The sequence below is a fragment of the Trachurus trachurus genome, assembly GCF_905171665.1.
Source record: "Trachurus trachurus genome assembly, chromosome: 8".
NCBI classification, from domain to species: Eukaryota; Metazoa; Chordata; class Actinopteri; order Carangiformes; family Carangidae; genus Trachurus; species Trachurus trachurus.
In genome coordinates this window covers 13,134,049-13,152,848 of record NC_139905.1, presented here as the reverse complement: position 1 = coordinate 13,152,848, position 18,800 = coordinate 13,134,049, and the positions used below count along the sequence as shown (strand labels likewise).

At 41.6% G+C, this 18,800-nt stretch overlaps 2 protein-coding genes across 2 annotated transcripts; one reads left to right on the top strand and one right to left on the bottom strand.

Annotated features, from left to right (window-relative positions):
* Window positions 1–1,856: 1,856 nt before the first annotated feature.
* On the top strand, window positions 1,857–3,688 carry soul5 (heme-binding protein soul5; the record flags this gene model as incomplete). Its single annotated transcript, XM_083976998.1, has 7 exons — window positions 1,857–1,883; window positions 2,042–2,101; window positions 2,268–2,349; window positions 2,465–2,585; window positions 3,089–3,225; window positions 3,327–3,490; window positions 3,586–3,688. Coding segments are annotated over exons 1-7 (669 nt in total). The 5' UTR covers window positions 1,857–1,881.
* A 684-nt stretch (window positions 3,689–4,372) lies between these two features.
* Window positions 4,373–17,824, bottom strand: kcnh4a (potassium voltage-gated channel, subfamily H (eag-related), member 4a; the record flags this gene model as incomplete). The annotated part of the gene is made up of 16 exons (XM_083976997.1): window positions 4,373–5,344; window positions 5,455–5,531; window positions 5,644–5,723; window positions 5,806–6,173; window positions 6,764–6,802; window positions 6,921–7,135; window positions 7,211–7,460; window positions 8,058–8,257; window positions 8,352–8,546; window positions 8,808–9,015; window positions 9,512–9,669; window positions 10,543–10,795; window positions 11,390–11,523; window positions 11,657–11,785; window positions 12,752–12,985; window positions 17,749–17,824. The coding sequence occupies 16 exons, from the start codon at window positions 17,822–17,824 to the stop codon at window positions 4,373–4,375; spliced, it is 3,588 nt and encodes a 1,195-aa protein (XP_083833123.1).
* Between the last annotated feature and the right edge of the window lie 976 nt (window positions 17,825–18,800).

Here is an 18,800-nt window from a genome sequence, read left to right as displayed (position 1 = left end):
GAGGAATGGCGGCGTCTCGCGTGTCTTTTTTTTTTTTTTACCGTCGTGTGTGCGTGCAGTTTGTGTGGAGCTGGAGGTGGTCAGCAGCACTCATAAAGCTTGTTGATAGCTGTAAGTAAGCAAACCACTAAAAGAATAGACGAAAGAAGCAGACAAGTTTTGTACAGAGTAACTTCACCGAGAGGAAACAAACACCGCCATTTTTACATCACAACAGACTGATACCTTGCCCACTGCAAGTCTCAGGTGTCGTTGAACCTAATGACACCAAAGTTTCACGTTGTTGTTGTTGCTGAAGGAGGGCGTATATTTCCATACCGTCTCCTTTTGTGTTTTTCAGGATAAAGGACGGAAACCTTTTAACCCTCAGCTGCTGTTACGAGACCCCTATTCAGTGGTCATTTACAAAACAGCTGATGATTACCTCCAGGTCTCTTATTAGGACATTGTGTGCAGTAGTTCACAGTATATTATAACCAATGGTACAGCAGTGTAATAGGATTTAAAACACAATATTGTGTATGGATTATCTAGAATCGACACAAAGTACAACCTCCTGCATGTTTTCCTATTACTTTATACAAGAGTTTGAAATGCTAATGTCTTGAAAATGTAGCCTATCACCAGATGTCTAATATAGGAGAACTAATAGTAAACTTCTTCTTTAGTGAGTTATTCTCCGGACAGGAGGATATGATAAAGGTCCTATTATGTTAAATATTAGAATTATAAGCAATTCATTACACTTAAGTTTACTAAGTTAAACATTTCTTTGGGCACACCTCTAAAAACATTCACGATTACACAGCAAATATTCTGGTAAACACCAAAATATACTTATCTATACAAAGGGGAGCTTATTTGCATTGATAGGGTGACAAGAGCAAAATTAACATTGTAATCTTTTGCCACCAGGTTTGAAAATCTGAAATAGTTTGAGATGTTTCCGTGCAGCCTGTTGACACCGAAACTCTTGCCTACTGCACATGTGGGTGTTATTGGTTCTTTTGTCTCCCGGATGAATGCACTTTCTTGAAATGGGAGTAAACTCGAGGATTTTGATGTTTTGCAGGTTGAAAACAGGGTATCATGTGATCTGGTCCTAACAAAAGGTACAATGTAAGTAAATTCTCTTGTGGTAAGAAAGCTAGTTAGTCTGTCCATCATTACTGTCTGAGCTACTTTTTGTTTCTGCATGACACTTAAAGCCAAGGTGGTCATTAGGGACACTCTGTACAATGCTTGGGTAAATAATATTGCATGGGAACTAGGCGTTTCACTCACCCACCTCACATGATGTGATGTCGCAGTTTATGTGTGTATATTATATTAGATGAGTTTTTATGCAATGTATTGTGCTGCTGCCTGCCACATAAGGATTAGATGTTTCTTACCCAACAGTGAGTATCTATATTTTCATTCACCCACCCACACACACACACCCACACACACACACAACAACTTTGGTATTTAATCACATATTTTGGCAAATGTCAATATAAAAAGTATGAAGCATCCAAACTGAGCACATGGCTTGTGTTAAACTTTACAGCTATGCCTGAAATTGTGTCGGCCCCCATGGCGCAGAGTAGTCCCTTAGATCATCTACATGATAGAGATGTTATTGGTGGCAGAGGTTACAGAACATGTGAGTGAGACAAAAACATGTAAAACGTGTCTCTGTTTCATAATTCTTCCCACTGCCCCTTGTTTCTGCTTCGGTTTCCCATTGGTCTTGACAATCCATTGTCAGGGTTTTGTGTTGTGGGTCCAGGGAGTGGCCAGTTTTCCTTTCATAACTCAGGGTTGGATAAATAGTTGCTCTGGTCGGGACTGCAAACATCCAGTTTTTAGATGCACTAAAACCGACACTCTGCCACAATGTAAGTATAACTTTATTTTCCAGTTTGTCATAGATAGAAATGAATAAATAGGAAATTCTGCTTCAATGTTCTCTTTTCACTGGATAAACAGAAATGGCTTGTTAAGTCTCGATATTGAACTGGCAACACTCCTGTGCATGTGTTTGTATCTGTTCCAGGATCTGTCTTTCAGGGCTGGTTGGCTTTCTGCTGGTGCTGACAGCTGAGGGCAGAGTTGGGTAAGAAACATGAATTTGATCCCCAGAGTTAAAGTTATTTTGCAGTTAAAATGTGGATTATGAGAAAACTTGAGACACAAGTAAAATGTGAAAATGATGAGTTAATGAAGCAGGGTGATGGAGTGTGATAGACTTATACCTCCCAATCTCTTTTCTTTCTCCACAGAAACTCCTCTGAGTTATCGTTCTGCACTGAGACAGAGCAATGCCTGGTCTTTGATCCAGTTTGTAGGACTGAGGGATATGAGGTGTGTGTCTCTGATTAGGAAAGGGACATTTTTTCACAGTTCAGGTGCCAGAAAGTTAAAAAAAAAAAAAAAAAAAAAAAAAAAACTCACTCCAATGTTTGATTGTCTCCCTCAGGCTCGTCACTACGGCTCGGTGAAATGGGTTTCAACTGACGAGACCTCCTTCTTCATGGAGTTTGCATCAATGAAAGCATTCAGACGACTGTATCAGTACATCACTGGTGCCAACGACAAGGGTGTGTACACCACATGTGTTTTAGTTTTTAGAACAGATAGCCTCATGGAGATCACTATCTCTGTGACATTACCTGTGTGCATGAATAAACGGTATAAGGATGGAAAAAACATGATATATTTAAATACCAACACACAGAGAACAAATACATTTAGTGCTACTACAGTGATATAATGAATATGAATGAATAATGTGTTTTACAATCTCAAAAAACAACCAAGAGATTCTTTGTGCAGAATTGAATGAAAATTGAATGAATCTTGCCCTTTGTGGTGAGACAAGTATTTAAAACTAGTCTGCCAACCTCTGTGTGACCGTGTGGTGCAGCTAAAATTAACATCTGCTTTGACATAACATTATAATTACTGTATTTAGTTGCCATCAGAGGGCAGTTTAGTGGTTTTAGAGGAAATCCAAGTCAAATGGCTCATGTTTTTTTTTGCACTTGAGGTTTGTTCTAAATTTTTACAGATTAGCCATATTTTTTCAATGTCCACTTACTAGGAAAGAAAATTGAAATGACATCTCCTGTACTCGTGAGGATGCCTGACAAGAGATTTTGGGAGATGGGTGTCTACACCATGAGCTTCCTGCTCCCAGCTGATTGTCAACTGGATCCCCCCATGCCTACGGACAGCAAGGTAGGATTATATCAACTGCTGCTGAGTCATAAACTGACATTAATAATTCTGTGAATATTCCCAAAAGCTCTGGCAGATGATGAGACTTTGCTGGTTTGCAGGTGTACATCCAAACCATGCCCGACATGCATGTGTTTTCACGGAGCTACGGCGGCTGGATGACGAGCAACCAGGACGGCAGTGTGGCGAGGGATCTGTCCAAAGCCCTTGACATGGCGGATGAAAAATACAAGAAAGGCTTCCACTATGCGGTTGGATATAACAGGTAAAATGATCATTATCGTCTTAAGAAGTGAGAAGCAGAAATAGTGTTGATGAGGAAAGCCCAAATAAATGGTTGTGTGCGTGTGTTTCTTGCAGTCCAATGACCATCTTTAACAGACACAATGAGGTGTGGTTTGTTGCTGAGGATGAACCATCCTGTTCCAGCAGCGAGGAGATGAACTTCGCTCCATTCTCCTGAGCTTTGAGAGCTCTGTGCAATGGCAGCTTATAGCTCGACGACTGCTTCAATATTTCTTCAACTCATGTGTCATATGAATAATCTTCAAGTGGGAATCCAGATTTTGAATACAGTCTGATAACTTGTGATGAGGGTTTTGTAATAGCTTCTTTCAAGGTTTTCTTTCATATTCAATAAAGTTACTTTTATGCAGTAATTAAATTCTCCTGTGGTCGTTACTGGTCAACCCACCTCTCAGGACCAGACCTGAAATGTGTAAAGCTGCTGGTTTTTCCTCCATAATGGCCTCAGACACTAAGGTATAATTCACGAACGAATCACTCATTTTAATACAAATGTCTAATACAAGAAAATGATCAAATGAAGATTTTCAAAGGTCAACTTAACTCATCTGCCACTAGATGGAGCTATATACTTGTAACTTTTCAAGTCCAGGTGGTAACTGCTTAATTTCAACAGTAAATCAACCCTTTGCTACCAAACCAAATAAAAATGCACAAACCGGATGTCAGTAAACAAGACCATGAACACAATCTTTAGAAAATGCTTTATTCATTTGTGACAGGCAGGTCTCCACAACTGTTCATGCATTTGGACATGGAGCATTTCATTAAAAAGAAACGTGACACTTGTAGGTACAATAAAGTCATTATCAGACAAAAACACAATGAGATACTAATCTAATCATTGTGGGTTTTGCATTCCCTCATTGACCAACAGAGGTGTTTGAACTTCTGCAGTCGGAGTGCTGCTGCTCGTGTCGTGTGATTCAATGTTGTCAGTCCTCTCTTGGTACAGCGAAGCTCTCGAGTCTCTGTCTGTTACCTGGGCCAGCAGAGAACATGTAGCATCCTGTGTGTGTTGCACATAGCTGGATCCTACTGGCTCACCCTGTGCTGGACTACTCACGTGCCCTGTGCATATGGATGTGTGGACTCCGGAGGGGCTGAGAGAGCTGAAGGCTGTGTGATACTGAGGCTGGCCAGTGGGAGTGAGGGACGAGTGAATGGGTGTCTGGGACCTGGTCTGGTTATGTGTTTGGTCAGAGTTGGTTTGAATGCTCAGAGAGGGATGAGTGTAGCAAGAATTTACAGAGGAACATAACGAGTGAGAGTTGCTCATTGTAGGAATAGAGGTATTGTAGTTCCCCGGTGGGGCCTGACAAACCACAGGGAAGCCACTGAAGGCAGGACTGAGGCCCAGGAGTGATGGACCTCCATGAGAGTGGGTCATGTAAGGAGAGGTTGGAGTTGTTCTGGTAGTTTGAAAGGGGCCACACTGGCTCTGTAGCCTGTGACCTGTGGCCCCGTCTCTGTCGGAGCAGCACAAGTGTAAACAGGACAGCATTGGGTTTGAAGAATGGAGCAAGGTGGGGCTTCTGCCCTGGGAGGGCATCCCAGTGCAGCCCCACACATTTCTGGCAGGGTGGCTAATCGCTTCATGATGGAGGTGCATCCCAGTGGCTATATTTAAAGGGACATGAGACTGCCAGTCACTGGACGCAGTCACATTAGGGCTGGGAACCATTGGTATGCCGTAGGGATAGGAGGAGCCTGGGGAGTTATAATGGAGCATGGCGGTATGAGACTGTAGGTAATGCATTATGTCATGGAGCTCCTTGGCAAGGTTGGATACATCTTGGTTCAAGTTGTTCACCTAAATAGAAAAAGAAAGAATTACCTGACATTGAATTATTTCTATACAACTCCTCACACAGGGTCTAGTCATGCTCAGTTATTCAGATGTGTGTCAAGTGCTGACCGTACCTCCTTGTTCAATTTGCTTATGTTTTGTCTCACTTCCTCTGTTTCCAAAAGCAGATTAGCACTCACTTGTAAGTGGTCTGGAAAAGAATGAACAACAGAGAAAAGCTGAGTATTAACTATATATAATATGATGTACTGTACAGTATAATCCTAAATGAGTTTGATCACACAGTTCACTTCAGTCTTTACCTGTGATATTAGTCTCTGCTTGGCTCTGCTCCACACTGAAATGAAATGCCTGTCCATTGTCTTCAATCCCATCCACGACTCTAGCAGACAAAAATCAGGGTTGCACCATTTTTAATAGATATAAAATTAATACTGATACATAAAGCAGGATGAATAGGTTACCTGGGGCTGAGGTTGAGTGGACTAACACAAGGCAACGATGGTATGAGTAGCTTGGCAGGCTGATGGCCCAGGCCTGGCTCACTGGTGAGACTGGGCAAAGGGGTGAGGGAGAGCTCGTCCCTGGTGAAGGCCTGAGGGGAGGGGCTGTGGCCCCTGCTGCCTTGGACAGGGGAGCGACAGAGGCGGAGCGCATTGATGTGGTGGAGCTCCTCCCCCAACAGGGTGCTGAGGCATGACTGATGAACAGGGCTGCCCATCTTCTGGAGCAGAGGCACTCTCTTCTGCTCTGCGTGTTTCATGTCTTCTCCATGTTCGCCATCATCTGCCTCAATGATGTAGGGTAGTTTGTGATCCAATGAAACATGACCCTGAAGAGAAGATGGCTGGAAAGTCAGGGAACATTACACTTCTATGTACAGAGTGAGCTGAAAATAAGAATCAAAAAGTCCCTCTGCAACGGACCAGGATCCAAAAGTAAAAAACAAATGACTTTAATGTCTAACTACATTAATGAGTGGACTTTTGTCATTTCCACTCTCTTTATATCAGCAAGCTCACAAGTTTTAGTAAAAAAAAAAAAAAAAAATCTGGGGCCCTCAGTAAAATTTCTCATACACTGTGAACAAAATGTTTACTGGTATACAGGTTCTCTTGTGCACCTTTTTTAAATCTTATATTCTCATTTCTCTCCTGTTTATCCCACACATATATTTATGTTATTTTTAATATATTCACTTTTACGTTATATTTTGATTGGCAAAAGCAAAAGATAGGTATCTTATCCAACTAAGCCAAGCTCTGTGTATAAATGTATTAAATGAATTCCCCTTTTCCACATTTACTGTGGCTTTCAGATTTCAGAACAGTATTAATCCCTTATGGTGTGATCACAGATTGTACTGTAGCTGTAGATGTGTTAGGCAAAGCGCAAGTGAAGTAATTAGTGTGGCACACATACCTGAGATGATCTTGGAGTCCATGGGAACCTTGTTACACCCTGGAGGTATGAAAGCAAAAATTAACACATGTATTCTATATAGACATGTTTCAAATTATTGAGCAGGAACAAAGACATTAACAGACACTGGTGAAATTTTACATCTCAAATGTCTTACGTCAGCTTCACTGCCCTCTCTCAGGTTGTAGGTGAGGTTGTGGTGGATGTCAGAGCTGAAGCGGCTGCCGTACTCCGGGTACAGCCCGAGGACCTCCCTCAGAGCCCTCACACTGATGTACTGCAAGTCACAGTAGGTAAGCGCCTTCACATCTGCATTGGTCTTGATCACCTGGTCATTTTCTGGGAGGTCAGCCCCAATAAGGTCCCCTTTGCCTGTAGGGATTTGTAAGGTTAAGGAGAAGGTTTACGACAAAGCATGTGAGTGAGAGGGGAAATGTGCACACTCACCCAGGATGGCCAGGACCATGCCGTCTTTCAGAACCTCCAGGGAACCAGAACAGACAAAGTAGTTGGCCTGTAGTGCGTCTCCGTGGCGGATGAGGTATTCTCCTGGTGCACAGAAGGAAGTCTTAATGTGCAGGGAGAGGGAGCGCAGACACCCTCTGCTGGCTCGCTCAAATACAGGCAGCTGCAGGATGTCTTTGTTCAAATGCATGGCAATGTCAGCTCGCAGCTCATCTGGGAAGTCATGCAGCAACTAAAACAGAAGACAGAGGGAACAAATTAAGCCTTTACTGACAATTGATAGAGTAAAAAAAAAGAAAAGGCACAGATTGCAGTTTTAAAGGTTGATGCACTCATATGATGTGTCAAGCTGCTAAGTAAAAACAGACATGAGGTGTTAAAGCCGGCGTGTTCTCAGAAACCAGTGCCTGTGTCTGTTACCTTCAACAGTGAATTAATTATGTACAGATGGCGATGGTGAGGGTGTTAATGAGTATTCTCTCCATTTCAACTCCCACCCTTGTAATTACAGGGAACTTCTACTAGCTCAGTCCTGCCATTGTTTCTGACTTTCTATTTGTAACAAAGTGCCGTCTACTTAAGGAAATGGAATAACACTCCAGAGAATGTGAGGTGACCCACATTTTAAGGATGGCATTTCTGAAACTAGAAAACGAGCACCCACACAGAATGTACTTTTTCTACATGAGACAAAGACATTACTACTGCCCACACTGTCAACGGTTCATATACAGTTCGATTACTTATTTAACATGTTATGTTATGTTATTTAAAGATACCACAGGCAGGCTGAGCATGAATACTCCTAATGTTGTCCATTTTCACCCACCTCATTGGCATTGATGCCATTGTTGACTGACCAGGTGGCCTGAAAGTACTCCAGCATCCTCTGCTTCAGCTGTTGGGATAGCCGATGCACACGGATGAAGTCCTTCAGATCCTTCATTCGGGTGTGATAGAGTGAGCGGCGCGAGTACATGCGCTGGATGATGGCTGTCACGTTGCCAAAGACCACTGCATGCATCAAGGCTGGAGGTGGGAGAGCGAGTGACATGATTGATGCTGTTCTCAGATCATTTGTCACATATCTGTCAATTTATTCTGTGATCGCCAGTAAACTCACCGCCCATGAGCATAATGCAGATCGAGAAGATTTTCTCAGCGTCCGTATTGGCACACACGTTGCCAAAGCCAACACTGGTGAGGCTGCTGAGGGTGAAGTAGAGAGAGGCGATGTAGGCGCTCGGCATGGACGGACCACCCACCGTGCTGTTGACGTATGGGGTCTCCAGACGTTTTCCCAGCTCCTGAAGCCAACCTGTTGCAGGAGGTTCAGAACATGGCTGAGCTCATGTGAAGTGTATTAGGTGTCAAAACTAACTGTATGAAGAGTGTTTTACGTTTTTTATAATCAGCTTCTACTGATGATGACCCTCTCTCCTTTGGTAGATGACATAATGGGAAATCGCTGTGATCTAAAAGCTAGATATGGCAGCATTCAAGCATGACTTCAGAGATGTGCTGAGCTGCCCAACCGCAGTAACATTATACTCTTAATTCAGTAGAGTAATGTGCTCACCTATGTCCCAGGTAACGGGGTCACTGCTTTCTATCTCCTTGCGCCCGATGACGTACCAGACGCAAGCCATCCAGTGCGCCAACAGCGCAAACACAGACATAAGCAGGGTCAGGACCACAGCGCTGTACTGTGAGTAACGATCCAGTTTCTGTAAGAGGCGCAGCAAACGCAGGAGACGAACCGTCTTCAGCAAGTGCACAAGCGAGGTCTAGACAAAGAGAGGGAGAGCAGGACTTAATAATAATGTAAATCACCTTTGACTGCTTCTATACACGCATTTTTGTTCCTATTAGATAGGATTGACAGATGTAACCAGTGACCCATCCTCTTTTCTCATCTAACCTTGATTCAGTGACTTTTAATAGTCTCTTTTGTGAAGCATTTAATCTGAATTTAATGTCACTAATAGCAGGAAAGTGTTTGAACTGGAGTCAGGGAGTCAGTCTGTGTGTGTCAGCTGAGGCCAGTGGCAAAGTAAAACTAATCCACACAAAGTACAAGTGTTTATCTTGAGGATAAAATCAAAGTGGGCAGACAAATGAGAGTGCTCAGTGAAGTGGAGGAATGTGGAGGGATAATCATCTCCAGTCCAGTGCTCTGAGGGATAACACCACCAGAACAAAAGTCTTAAAGTTAGTGCATTTAAAGAGACAGAAGCGTATCAAACCTGGGGACACACCAGTTATATAAAGAGATGATCTTACCACTGTGATGTTGAATGCATAGAGAAGGTCGAAGGGCAAAGCTGCGATCAGATCAACAAAGAACCAGGTGGTGCAGTAATGGAGGTAGATGGATCGAGCATCATACACCACCTGACCTGACTGACTCACATAGGTGGTTCGGAAATTCAGGATAATGTCTGAAAAGGAGCATTGAGAACAGAACCAGTCATCATTACACATAAAAAGATTTTAAAAAAGTAATGATTACATCAACGTTTAAGTACATAGAAAATAATTCCTGAGCAACTCATACAATAATACACACTTGATTGTAATACAATAATATCACACTAGCAATATTAGCAATTTTATTAATGATATTAGCATCATACCAACTCATGGAATGATGCTAATATTGCTGGTATGGTAACAGTATTAAGTTTTCACTTGCATGTTCTTCTGTTGTTGCTTGCAATCAGGCTAAGACAGTGTTTACACAAAGATTCATCTTAATAAATGTCTTTAAGTGGGACTTATCATATGTGGGGGAAAAAAATCTTTCAAAGAAAGTTAAAATATCCTGCACAGGCACATGAGAGCAGGTGAGCTCATTTTAAACATAAATATCAGTCCGTCCCCAGACAAACCTGTTGAGAGAGAGGAAGTTAGAGAGGCTCATGACAGATGTGCTATCACACTTCCTTTGGAGGAAAAGTGGCACAAAGTGAGAGAAATCTAATTATGATTCGTAACCTGGGGCAACAGAGACACCCTGAGTGGGTGGGGAAAGGTGGGAGGTTTTAGTGATGTGTTAGCTAACGCCAGGGAAACCACTGCAGCTGCACTTGGAAATATTGTTGGTCTTTATTTGAGCAGAATATTGTGGTTTATTGTTTCTCTACATAATGTTGCTGAAGATGATTTTAAACTGCCGGTCAGCAATCACAATAGATATTACTTCTATATTTCTTAGACATGTATTTATGATAAATAAAATCTAAAAACTAAAATTACATGACTGCAGAACACATCCATGATTAGTTATTTAATCATATGTCAATGCATCATACCAAGTATGAAGAGCATCTCCACTGCTATGTCACTGCCTATGGTGCTGCAGCTGAAAAAGGAGTTGTTGTCACTGCCCTCATCATGACTGACAAAGCAGACGTCGTAAGGTACAGTGACCGCAACGTAGAAGGTTGCCAGCAGGATGAGCCAGTCCCACAAGGCCTTGGAGATGCTGTAGTGCAGCAGGATGAAACGTGACTTCTTCACAGCAGCGACCTTGTACTCTGGTAGAGAAGGCTTCTGGAACACACTCTGAAAGCAGCACAAGAAAACACAAAAACTCTGGGATTTAAATCTGTAACACTGTCATTGCCGACACAGTAGGAGAGAGGGATTTTGTTTAATGAAGTTATTCAGGCTTGAAAAAGTGAAGTGCCTGGATTATGTTTATGGCCACATTAAACCTTGAGAAATAATGAATCCTTTGGATAGATAAAACCAAATTTGAAAGTAAGAAAGGGCGGATAATTTCTATTTTAGTCCTGAATAAGACAGAATATGGTAGCCTAATTAACACAGCATGAAACACTGAGGGTAGCCGTAGTAAACCTGTCATCATTATTATCATCATCATCATATTTTGAATACATTTTGAAAGATGATGATAATGATTTTCTAATCCTTGGTGTCAAAGAAAGGTTGTTGTTGTTTTTTTTTGTTTTTTTTTAGCAGACTAGGCAACTTAGAATATTTTTTGTGCTTTTACCAAAATGTATTAATATGGTAAATGACATAAATATTTTGACATTAAGAGAGCAAATGCTTTTAAAGACAGCTAAGCACGATTCATTACAGTTGAACAGTTAAATATTAGGACTCATGTAGTTTCAATTACATTGCACTCACTTTTGTCAGTTTCCCCTTGCCCCTCTTGGTGAACAGGTTGGTCAGGTGGTGCAGAACAGTCCTCCCCCTCTCTCGTGCTTGGGAAAAGTGTGATCGGTTGCTTTTCCTGCTCTGGTGAGCAGAATCTGACATACCTGTGGGCAAAATCATAATACCCCAACATTCATTTTCTTAAAAAAAAAAAAAAAAAGATTTTCCATTTAGATTTGAATTATATGTGTATGCATAAAAAATAGGGACTGTAATCAACATGTAACTAGGCCTCACCATCTCCTTGGTAGTGGTGGTTCTTGCCATATGAATCAGTGATGTCTTTGAAGGACAGCAGGAATAGCACCACCTCACCTTTTTCATTTTTAATTGGCACAATGTCCAGGAGGCACCAAAATGGATTTCCTGTGATATTAACAAAAGTTATTACACTGAGATTACCCAACAATACAGATGGACAGTTTTTACCCCCAAATTACAATTATGTTTCTATTAACGCTGGGATAGGAAAGTGTTTTTATTACAGCTAACCTCACCTGACTGTCTTGTTTGTTGTGGTGCTTCACCAAACTAGGTCAAAACCTGGTGATGGTTGACAATGACATCATCATCATGTCCTGTTCTTTTCAACTCTCTACATAACCTACACAAATACAGTATTTTAAGTATTTTAGGCTATAGCTGATTCCCCAAGCTGCTCCCCTTTACATAGCCTATAGGTAGGCTATTTCTGTTGTATTAAATAATGCCCCAGTAGGACTACTTTTCTACTGCTAAATTACAGATTTGATAACATTGAAATGCTCTGGCCAAATCACCAAACAAAGACGAAATTAAAGACTGCGCTGTGTTTTCTGCTGTATTCTGGAAAACTGCGCAGAGAGGAAGTTAAAATTACAATACAAACGTAACACTTTCTGTTCTCGTTTCAAATTAAAAGCCCCTTGATGTGTAGTGGGCGGAAACCCTTTATTTCTTAAGATGACTTTTATTTGCTCATTTCCGGCCACGGTCACTGGTTTTCATCTTCGTACACGTGACTGGACTGAGATTAATTAGCCTTCTTTTTTTAAGCTCAGACATTAACATGGGCTTCTTCTTCTTCTCCACTCCAAGTCTCCTGCATCTCTCTCTGGTATGTGTGGTTATTTCTCTGCCTCGTTTAGAAATAACAATGGGCCACATGTAAGTAGTTTATTTGTTGTTTTATGGAGGCGAGCATTTGGGAGAGCTCACTGGGTGAGTGACATGATGACATGTAGGCCAATCGTGGGCGCCCATATGTTGATACATTGATATGTAATTAGGTTAGGTTTGAGACGAGTGTTGTGTTAAGAGTCAATATCTATCGAATTAATTAATCCTGCTCACCATTTTTCCTATAGAAACAGACTTCTCCCTGGTACTCCTGCTGTCCCTCCAGAGCTTTGTGTGCCTGTTGGGTCACCCTCTCGTTGGTCTCGGCCCCGTGGAGAAAGCTGCAGGTACAGGTTTTCTGCATCACCTCAGTCCGAACAAAGCCGGTCAGCTCGCAAAACCCATCAGAGCAGTAAACGATGGGGTAGCCATAGCGACCCTGAGCATTTCCCAGCAGAAAGTTACTGTCTGCACAGAAAAACAAGAGATTGTCAAGGTTAAGCCTTGTGTGATTTTGTATTTTTCTAACTGCACAGCTGTGATGCAGCTTGAGACAGTTGCGTCACTGTTAACAGTAAAATTCACACTCTTTCCACCACTTCACTTCAGATTTGATTAATTTGTCAGAACACATACAAAATGAATAGCCTACTTAAAGTTTTCTTTATGTGAGTCATTCCCTCTGTTGTCACCTCAGTTACCTGAAATAGTCCAGTGTAAATCAGAGGGGGCTTTGATGTATGCTGATGTGTATGAAGTCTAAAGGGTATGCAGGGCCAAAGTTGGCTCCATGGGGGACCAGTTCCTCTTTAGCCTTTAATTAGCATGTGGAGCATGGTCTCATCCTGCCACCAGTTATGCAACACACGGTTTATTTCATGTTGCATTAAATGAGGATGAGGGATGCTGTTTTGCAAAACCAATTTTTGAAATTATTTTGTTAAAAGTCAATGAACAATTAAATTCAGTGCACTTGAGAAAAAATGGTTGAGATGAAGCTGTTTGAAATAAATTATCACAAGAGTTGTAAACGCAAGCCTTGTTTGAGGCAGTTGATCATTATTTCGAACTGCTGGAGTCATTTTAGGGCAGGAAGTGTAGGTGGTGAAGCAGAAGATGATAATGAATACTGCATTTAAACAAAGCCCTACATTCGAGAGAAGACTGTCTTCACACTAGGGGGGCTGTAAGAGTCTGTTACGTGGATAGAAAGAGCTAAATAAAATCTATACAAAATGTCTTTTGTCCATCTTTTGAGAGCGACTAACAATGTCCTCTTGAAAAGCCATTGTCAAAATAGAGAAACAATATAGAGCAGCGAATTGAAATCCCAGTTTAACCCACTCAAACTGTAGAATTTGATTTGTAAAATAATTAAAACACAGCACTCCAAGGTCTATTGTAAAGTCAAATAACGACCAGACTTCTCCATTATGACTAATGCAGGTTTGCTTTCACTTGTCTCCATGTGATGCAAGAAAACCCCTTCAATATTTAGACAGATAGACAAAGCCCACGAGTGTCTTCCCTAAGTAATTCACTGAGTTGCTCTTTGAGTGAAAGCGGATTTAATTTGCAACAAACATCCTTGTCTGCAGAACACCGCAGTGATGATCCAGCTCAGAGGACAGCGTTGAACACCTGTGCTGCTGCAGTGAGTTTTAATGAATGGTGCTTTGTGTTCTCTCTCGAGCTAGGAAGGTAAACACAGACTGATAATGCCAGGGTGTATATTCAGATGCATGCAATAGATTCACCTTCTGTATGTTATATGATATTTAAACAAACAAAACAAAACAAAAAAACAGAAGTGGGCAGCACTGAGGGGGCGTTCTCAGTGTCTGTTATAGAAGTAAAGACATGCAATTAGCGATGTGTGGCTATATTCTTCCTGATATGTGTGCAGTTAATTTCATAGGAAACTAAATTAAGATCTCTCTACGCATGAGTTACCATAGCAATTCGTGCAGAACAGAAAGAAAGAGAGAAAAAAAACATATGGCAATTCTGCAGGTTGCATCTCCGAGGTTACCAAGACACTCTGCCCTCTGAAAACACAGATGTAGCCAATAAAGCACTGGCAATATTATCCACAGTCTGATTCATAATGAACTGAACTGACTGACTCTGATTGGTAAAGTGCTCACAACATGAATGAATGAGGACTTAGTCAAGACAAAATGACTCCTCTGCCCCTATACAGTCTTTTTAAACCCTGATAATGATTTTTTTTTTCCCCAATCAGTTTTATATGCAAATCAGACTCAGATTTTTGTCCCAACTGTAAATCCTCATTTGGGTTTTTGATACCAGTTGTTTGGTTGAGTCATTTAAAATCCATCTCTTCCATTTGGCTTCACTACATTTTTTTTTCTTCCTTAATCTGTTTCTATGGCTCCATGCTATTAAAGAGAACAATACGGTTCACACTGGCAGTCGTAGGCTATAAGTTTGACTCACTGCAAAAAACCTGGTCACAGCGATCTTCACAAAAAATAAAAAAAATTCTCACTCAATGGACCCCTTTATGGGCAGTCAGGTAATGAATTTGCTTCATTATAGTTAAAATCGCAGGTCAATCCAAAGCAATGATTGTAATCACTAATTATCAATGGCAGCACTTGTGAGGAGGAGAAATATGTAATTCCAACACCTACTCAGGCAATTAGCAGAAGAGACTGTCCACAATGAACAACATAAAATAAAAGCCTCAGCTTGCTGTGCCTGATAGCATGTAATTATATCACTAAAGCAATTTTATCTAGATACATGATAGTTTTTTTTTTTTTTTTTTAAAGTATATTTTTTTGGCTTTTTGCTTTTTTTTTATTTGATAGTGATGACAGTAGAGATAGACAGGAAATGGGGAGGCAGAGAGAGGGGGAATGACACGCAGGAAAGGTCTGCCCGACGCGGGATTCGAACCGGGGACGCCTGCGGCGAGGACTGTAGCCTCAACATGGGACGGCCGCTCTACCCACTGCGCCACGCACCGCCCCATACATGATAGTTTTGACCCTGCAGTACGGCACAATGTACAAATATTATGTAAGACATTGAACGTGTAATTCTAAACCATCAGATTAATTCTTTAAAACTGATATTAATTACCTTTATTTGGATGTGGTGATTGGTCAGATTAATAATTGAAGTCATTTTTCACAGCTTCCAAAGAGGATGACTGAGCAAGACCTCCACTGATATTTGATTGGCTCTTGCCCTCTGCATAATTTATTTTAATTCAATTTCCTGCTCACATATCAGGCCTATGTGAATACCACTTCCATCCTGTGAGTCCGCAGCCTCGGTTCACCTTCACACTGGGGATATTTGTGTCACTTATTATTACATGTGCAAAGAGATTTGAAATAGACTTTCAGCTCGGCAGTTATCTTCTTGTCTTCAAAGAGACGTCTCGACTTCGAAAAGCTTTCCATCCAGCCGAGACGGATTCAAAGCAGTTCTCAGATGGTGCTGTGCTCTGAAGCCACCTCTTGTCAGTTAGCCCCTTCACCACCCACTCAGCTACTCGGTCAGTCCGCCCACTTCTTATGCCAGTGGTGTGAGATGTGCTGCGCTCATGTGTGGAGCCTGTGTGCAAGTTACTGTGTGTGTGTGTGTGTGTGAACACAAGGACGAGATGCCGCAGAGAAAGTGCTGGATGATTTGTATGCGCGTGCATGTGATGGGTAGATACAGATGGAGATAGTGTCATCACACTGAATTTGTGAATTTGGTAAGTTGTGAGGTTGTGATGGACAGTCTGACCCATACACATACTCTATCACACCATTAATTATGTTCTGGAAAGAGCTATCTACCACCTGCTGATGGTTTTCTACTGTGAGTGGAACAAGGCATAAACCACCAAATGGATGAACAATGGCTGAACCTTATTGTCTTAACATGAAAATAAACCCACAGTGTGATTGTTAAGGTTTTATTCTAATAATTCAGTAGCAAAGATCAGAAAATGTAATGCCAGGTGCATCTGTTATATTGCATTTATCTGACTCCAGCTGCAGTGAGCTCTGCTTTTGTGTGCAGTGAAATACTGTATAAATCAGCCTTAACAAATCACAATACTGCTCTCATTGTTCCAACTACAGTGGTGAAAGATAAAAATAGCTCACATCCAGACAAGTTTCACCAAACAGGAAAATAATGCCAGTCTTGATAGTTTCACAGTGGTGATAGTGGTGCAGATTACAAATAAAGGATGTCGCTTTTAAAATTGAGTTCAAGGCCAATCATTCCATGTTTTGGATTCAGTTCAAGTTTTTGATTTTGAACCCAATATAGATAAAATGAAGGATACAAATGAAAAAAAGAGACAAAAATGTCACATCTTCTTGTCAGAACAATGATATTACCTCCGTGATTATGTTTGAGTGAGTGTTTAATCACAAGTTTTTATGCCAGTAATATTTAGCATAATTGTGTAGCTGCAGCACATTTGCATCAAGAATGTTTTTGCAGTGAATTCATTGGTGGATAATTAATAAATAAAAGACAGTTCTCGTGTATTTTCAGAAAAGAAGCCAGTTTTCAATATTAACACCTCTGTTGCCTCATTTACATAGAGCTCCCACTTTCTTGCACCTGTCCCTCCACCTGTACACTATGCAACCTGTGCTTGGCCAAATTAGCGAAAAAAAGAAGAAGTGCTCTTTGTTTGGAGTATTAAAGATGCACCGTGACTGAATTATGTATGAATCTCAACTGTGAAACATCTCAACAAGCGACAAAATGACTCAACAAGTGGCTCTTTAGTTCCCATTCATCATCCTATAAGATGCAATGTCCATCTCCAGCTCGAAGTTTCCTGTCATAACGTGCAGTCTTATAATTGGATCTCACCACAGTTGGACACATTTGTCGACAGCGGTGTTTTTCAGTGCCAGTCACAGCCCTAAACTGGGTTACAGAAACGCCACAGGCTGAGATCCTAAAAGCTGGGCATAGCTGGTGGAGTTGTGTCCCTAAAATGGACACAAAACCATTTGCAGGCAACACAATTTTCATTTTAGAGCGTGTGTCCCTTGAGAAAGTTTGACACACAGATTTGAGCTGAATAACACACATACACTACAAGAATGTATATAACCATGGCATTACAAATATTCTGTCCATGCCTTTACTAGTAACAAGGGGCAGTGTTAGAGAACTTGGTCAAAGCAGGTTCTGCAGATTTCTTTCTTTAACCCCCCCCCCAAAAAAAATATACTCACGAGTGCCATCAAAGTGGTTTGCAATGGTATCCAGGAAGGTGTTTTGTGGAGCAAGGAGGCCCTTCATCACAGGCATCTTGTACAAAGAGAGGGCTGCACACTCTTACACAGAAGTTTTCATTCCCCGAAGAGGATCCAAAAGAAAATCTCGCTGCCTCTCCTTGGGTGCGTTTGTAACTCCTCTGCGAGTTTCTATCGTAGCGTGCGTTGTTTTTATTCTGCGTTGTTGAGAAGAGATCACTCTCTTACATCATGCAGAACTCTCATCTTGTCGTCAGAAGAGAGCTTGAAGGTGCCGTGGTTCTCTTGAACGTCTCTCTCTCTCTCTCTCTCTCTCTCTCTGTTGAGTGAGGAGCTTTCAGGTGGAGTTGCGCATCCCTGTGCTCTCAGCACTGCTCCAGTATCACAGCGAAGCCTCAGCTTTCAGTCAGACTAACTCCACTCACCATGGTTCCTGCCATCTCTGAGTCCCCTACCTCCCTACCTCCCTCCCTCTCTCCCTCCCTCTGTCTTTCATACAAAAGGCTGAACCATCCCCCTTTCCACACACTGTTCATTTATCAGTTCTCTCCCTCGCTTTATTTCTTTCTCCCTTCTCCCTCTCCCCTTCAGCATGATGTTTTGTTACTCAGGTGGCTTTGCTGATTGCTAACCTTCACACACAGTTGCATTTTGGAGAATGTACATACACTGAAACACAAAAAGAGAGCCTCTGTTGCTGTTGCTGTGGATACACAGAGGACCAGACAATGGTAGGATGTCTTCGACATCTGCATGGTGATTTTATTTTTCCTTTGCCCTCTTTGGATGCGAAGAGGTCAGAGGTCAGGCTGAAGAAAGCACAGCGGCGGATGATTCACTGTCTGACTCAAGGACACTACAGCAAATCTGCTGCTGGACTGATGTTGGTCATTTGCTTGAAGGATCTATCAGCCTGCCCTGCTATGTGAATCGCCATATCTATTTCACAATTTCTTCGCCTGCTATACATATGCATAAACAAACGCCCCCACGCTGAGTTGCTGTTACATGTACAGTGTGCTGTAAGCCTA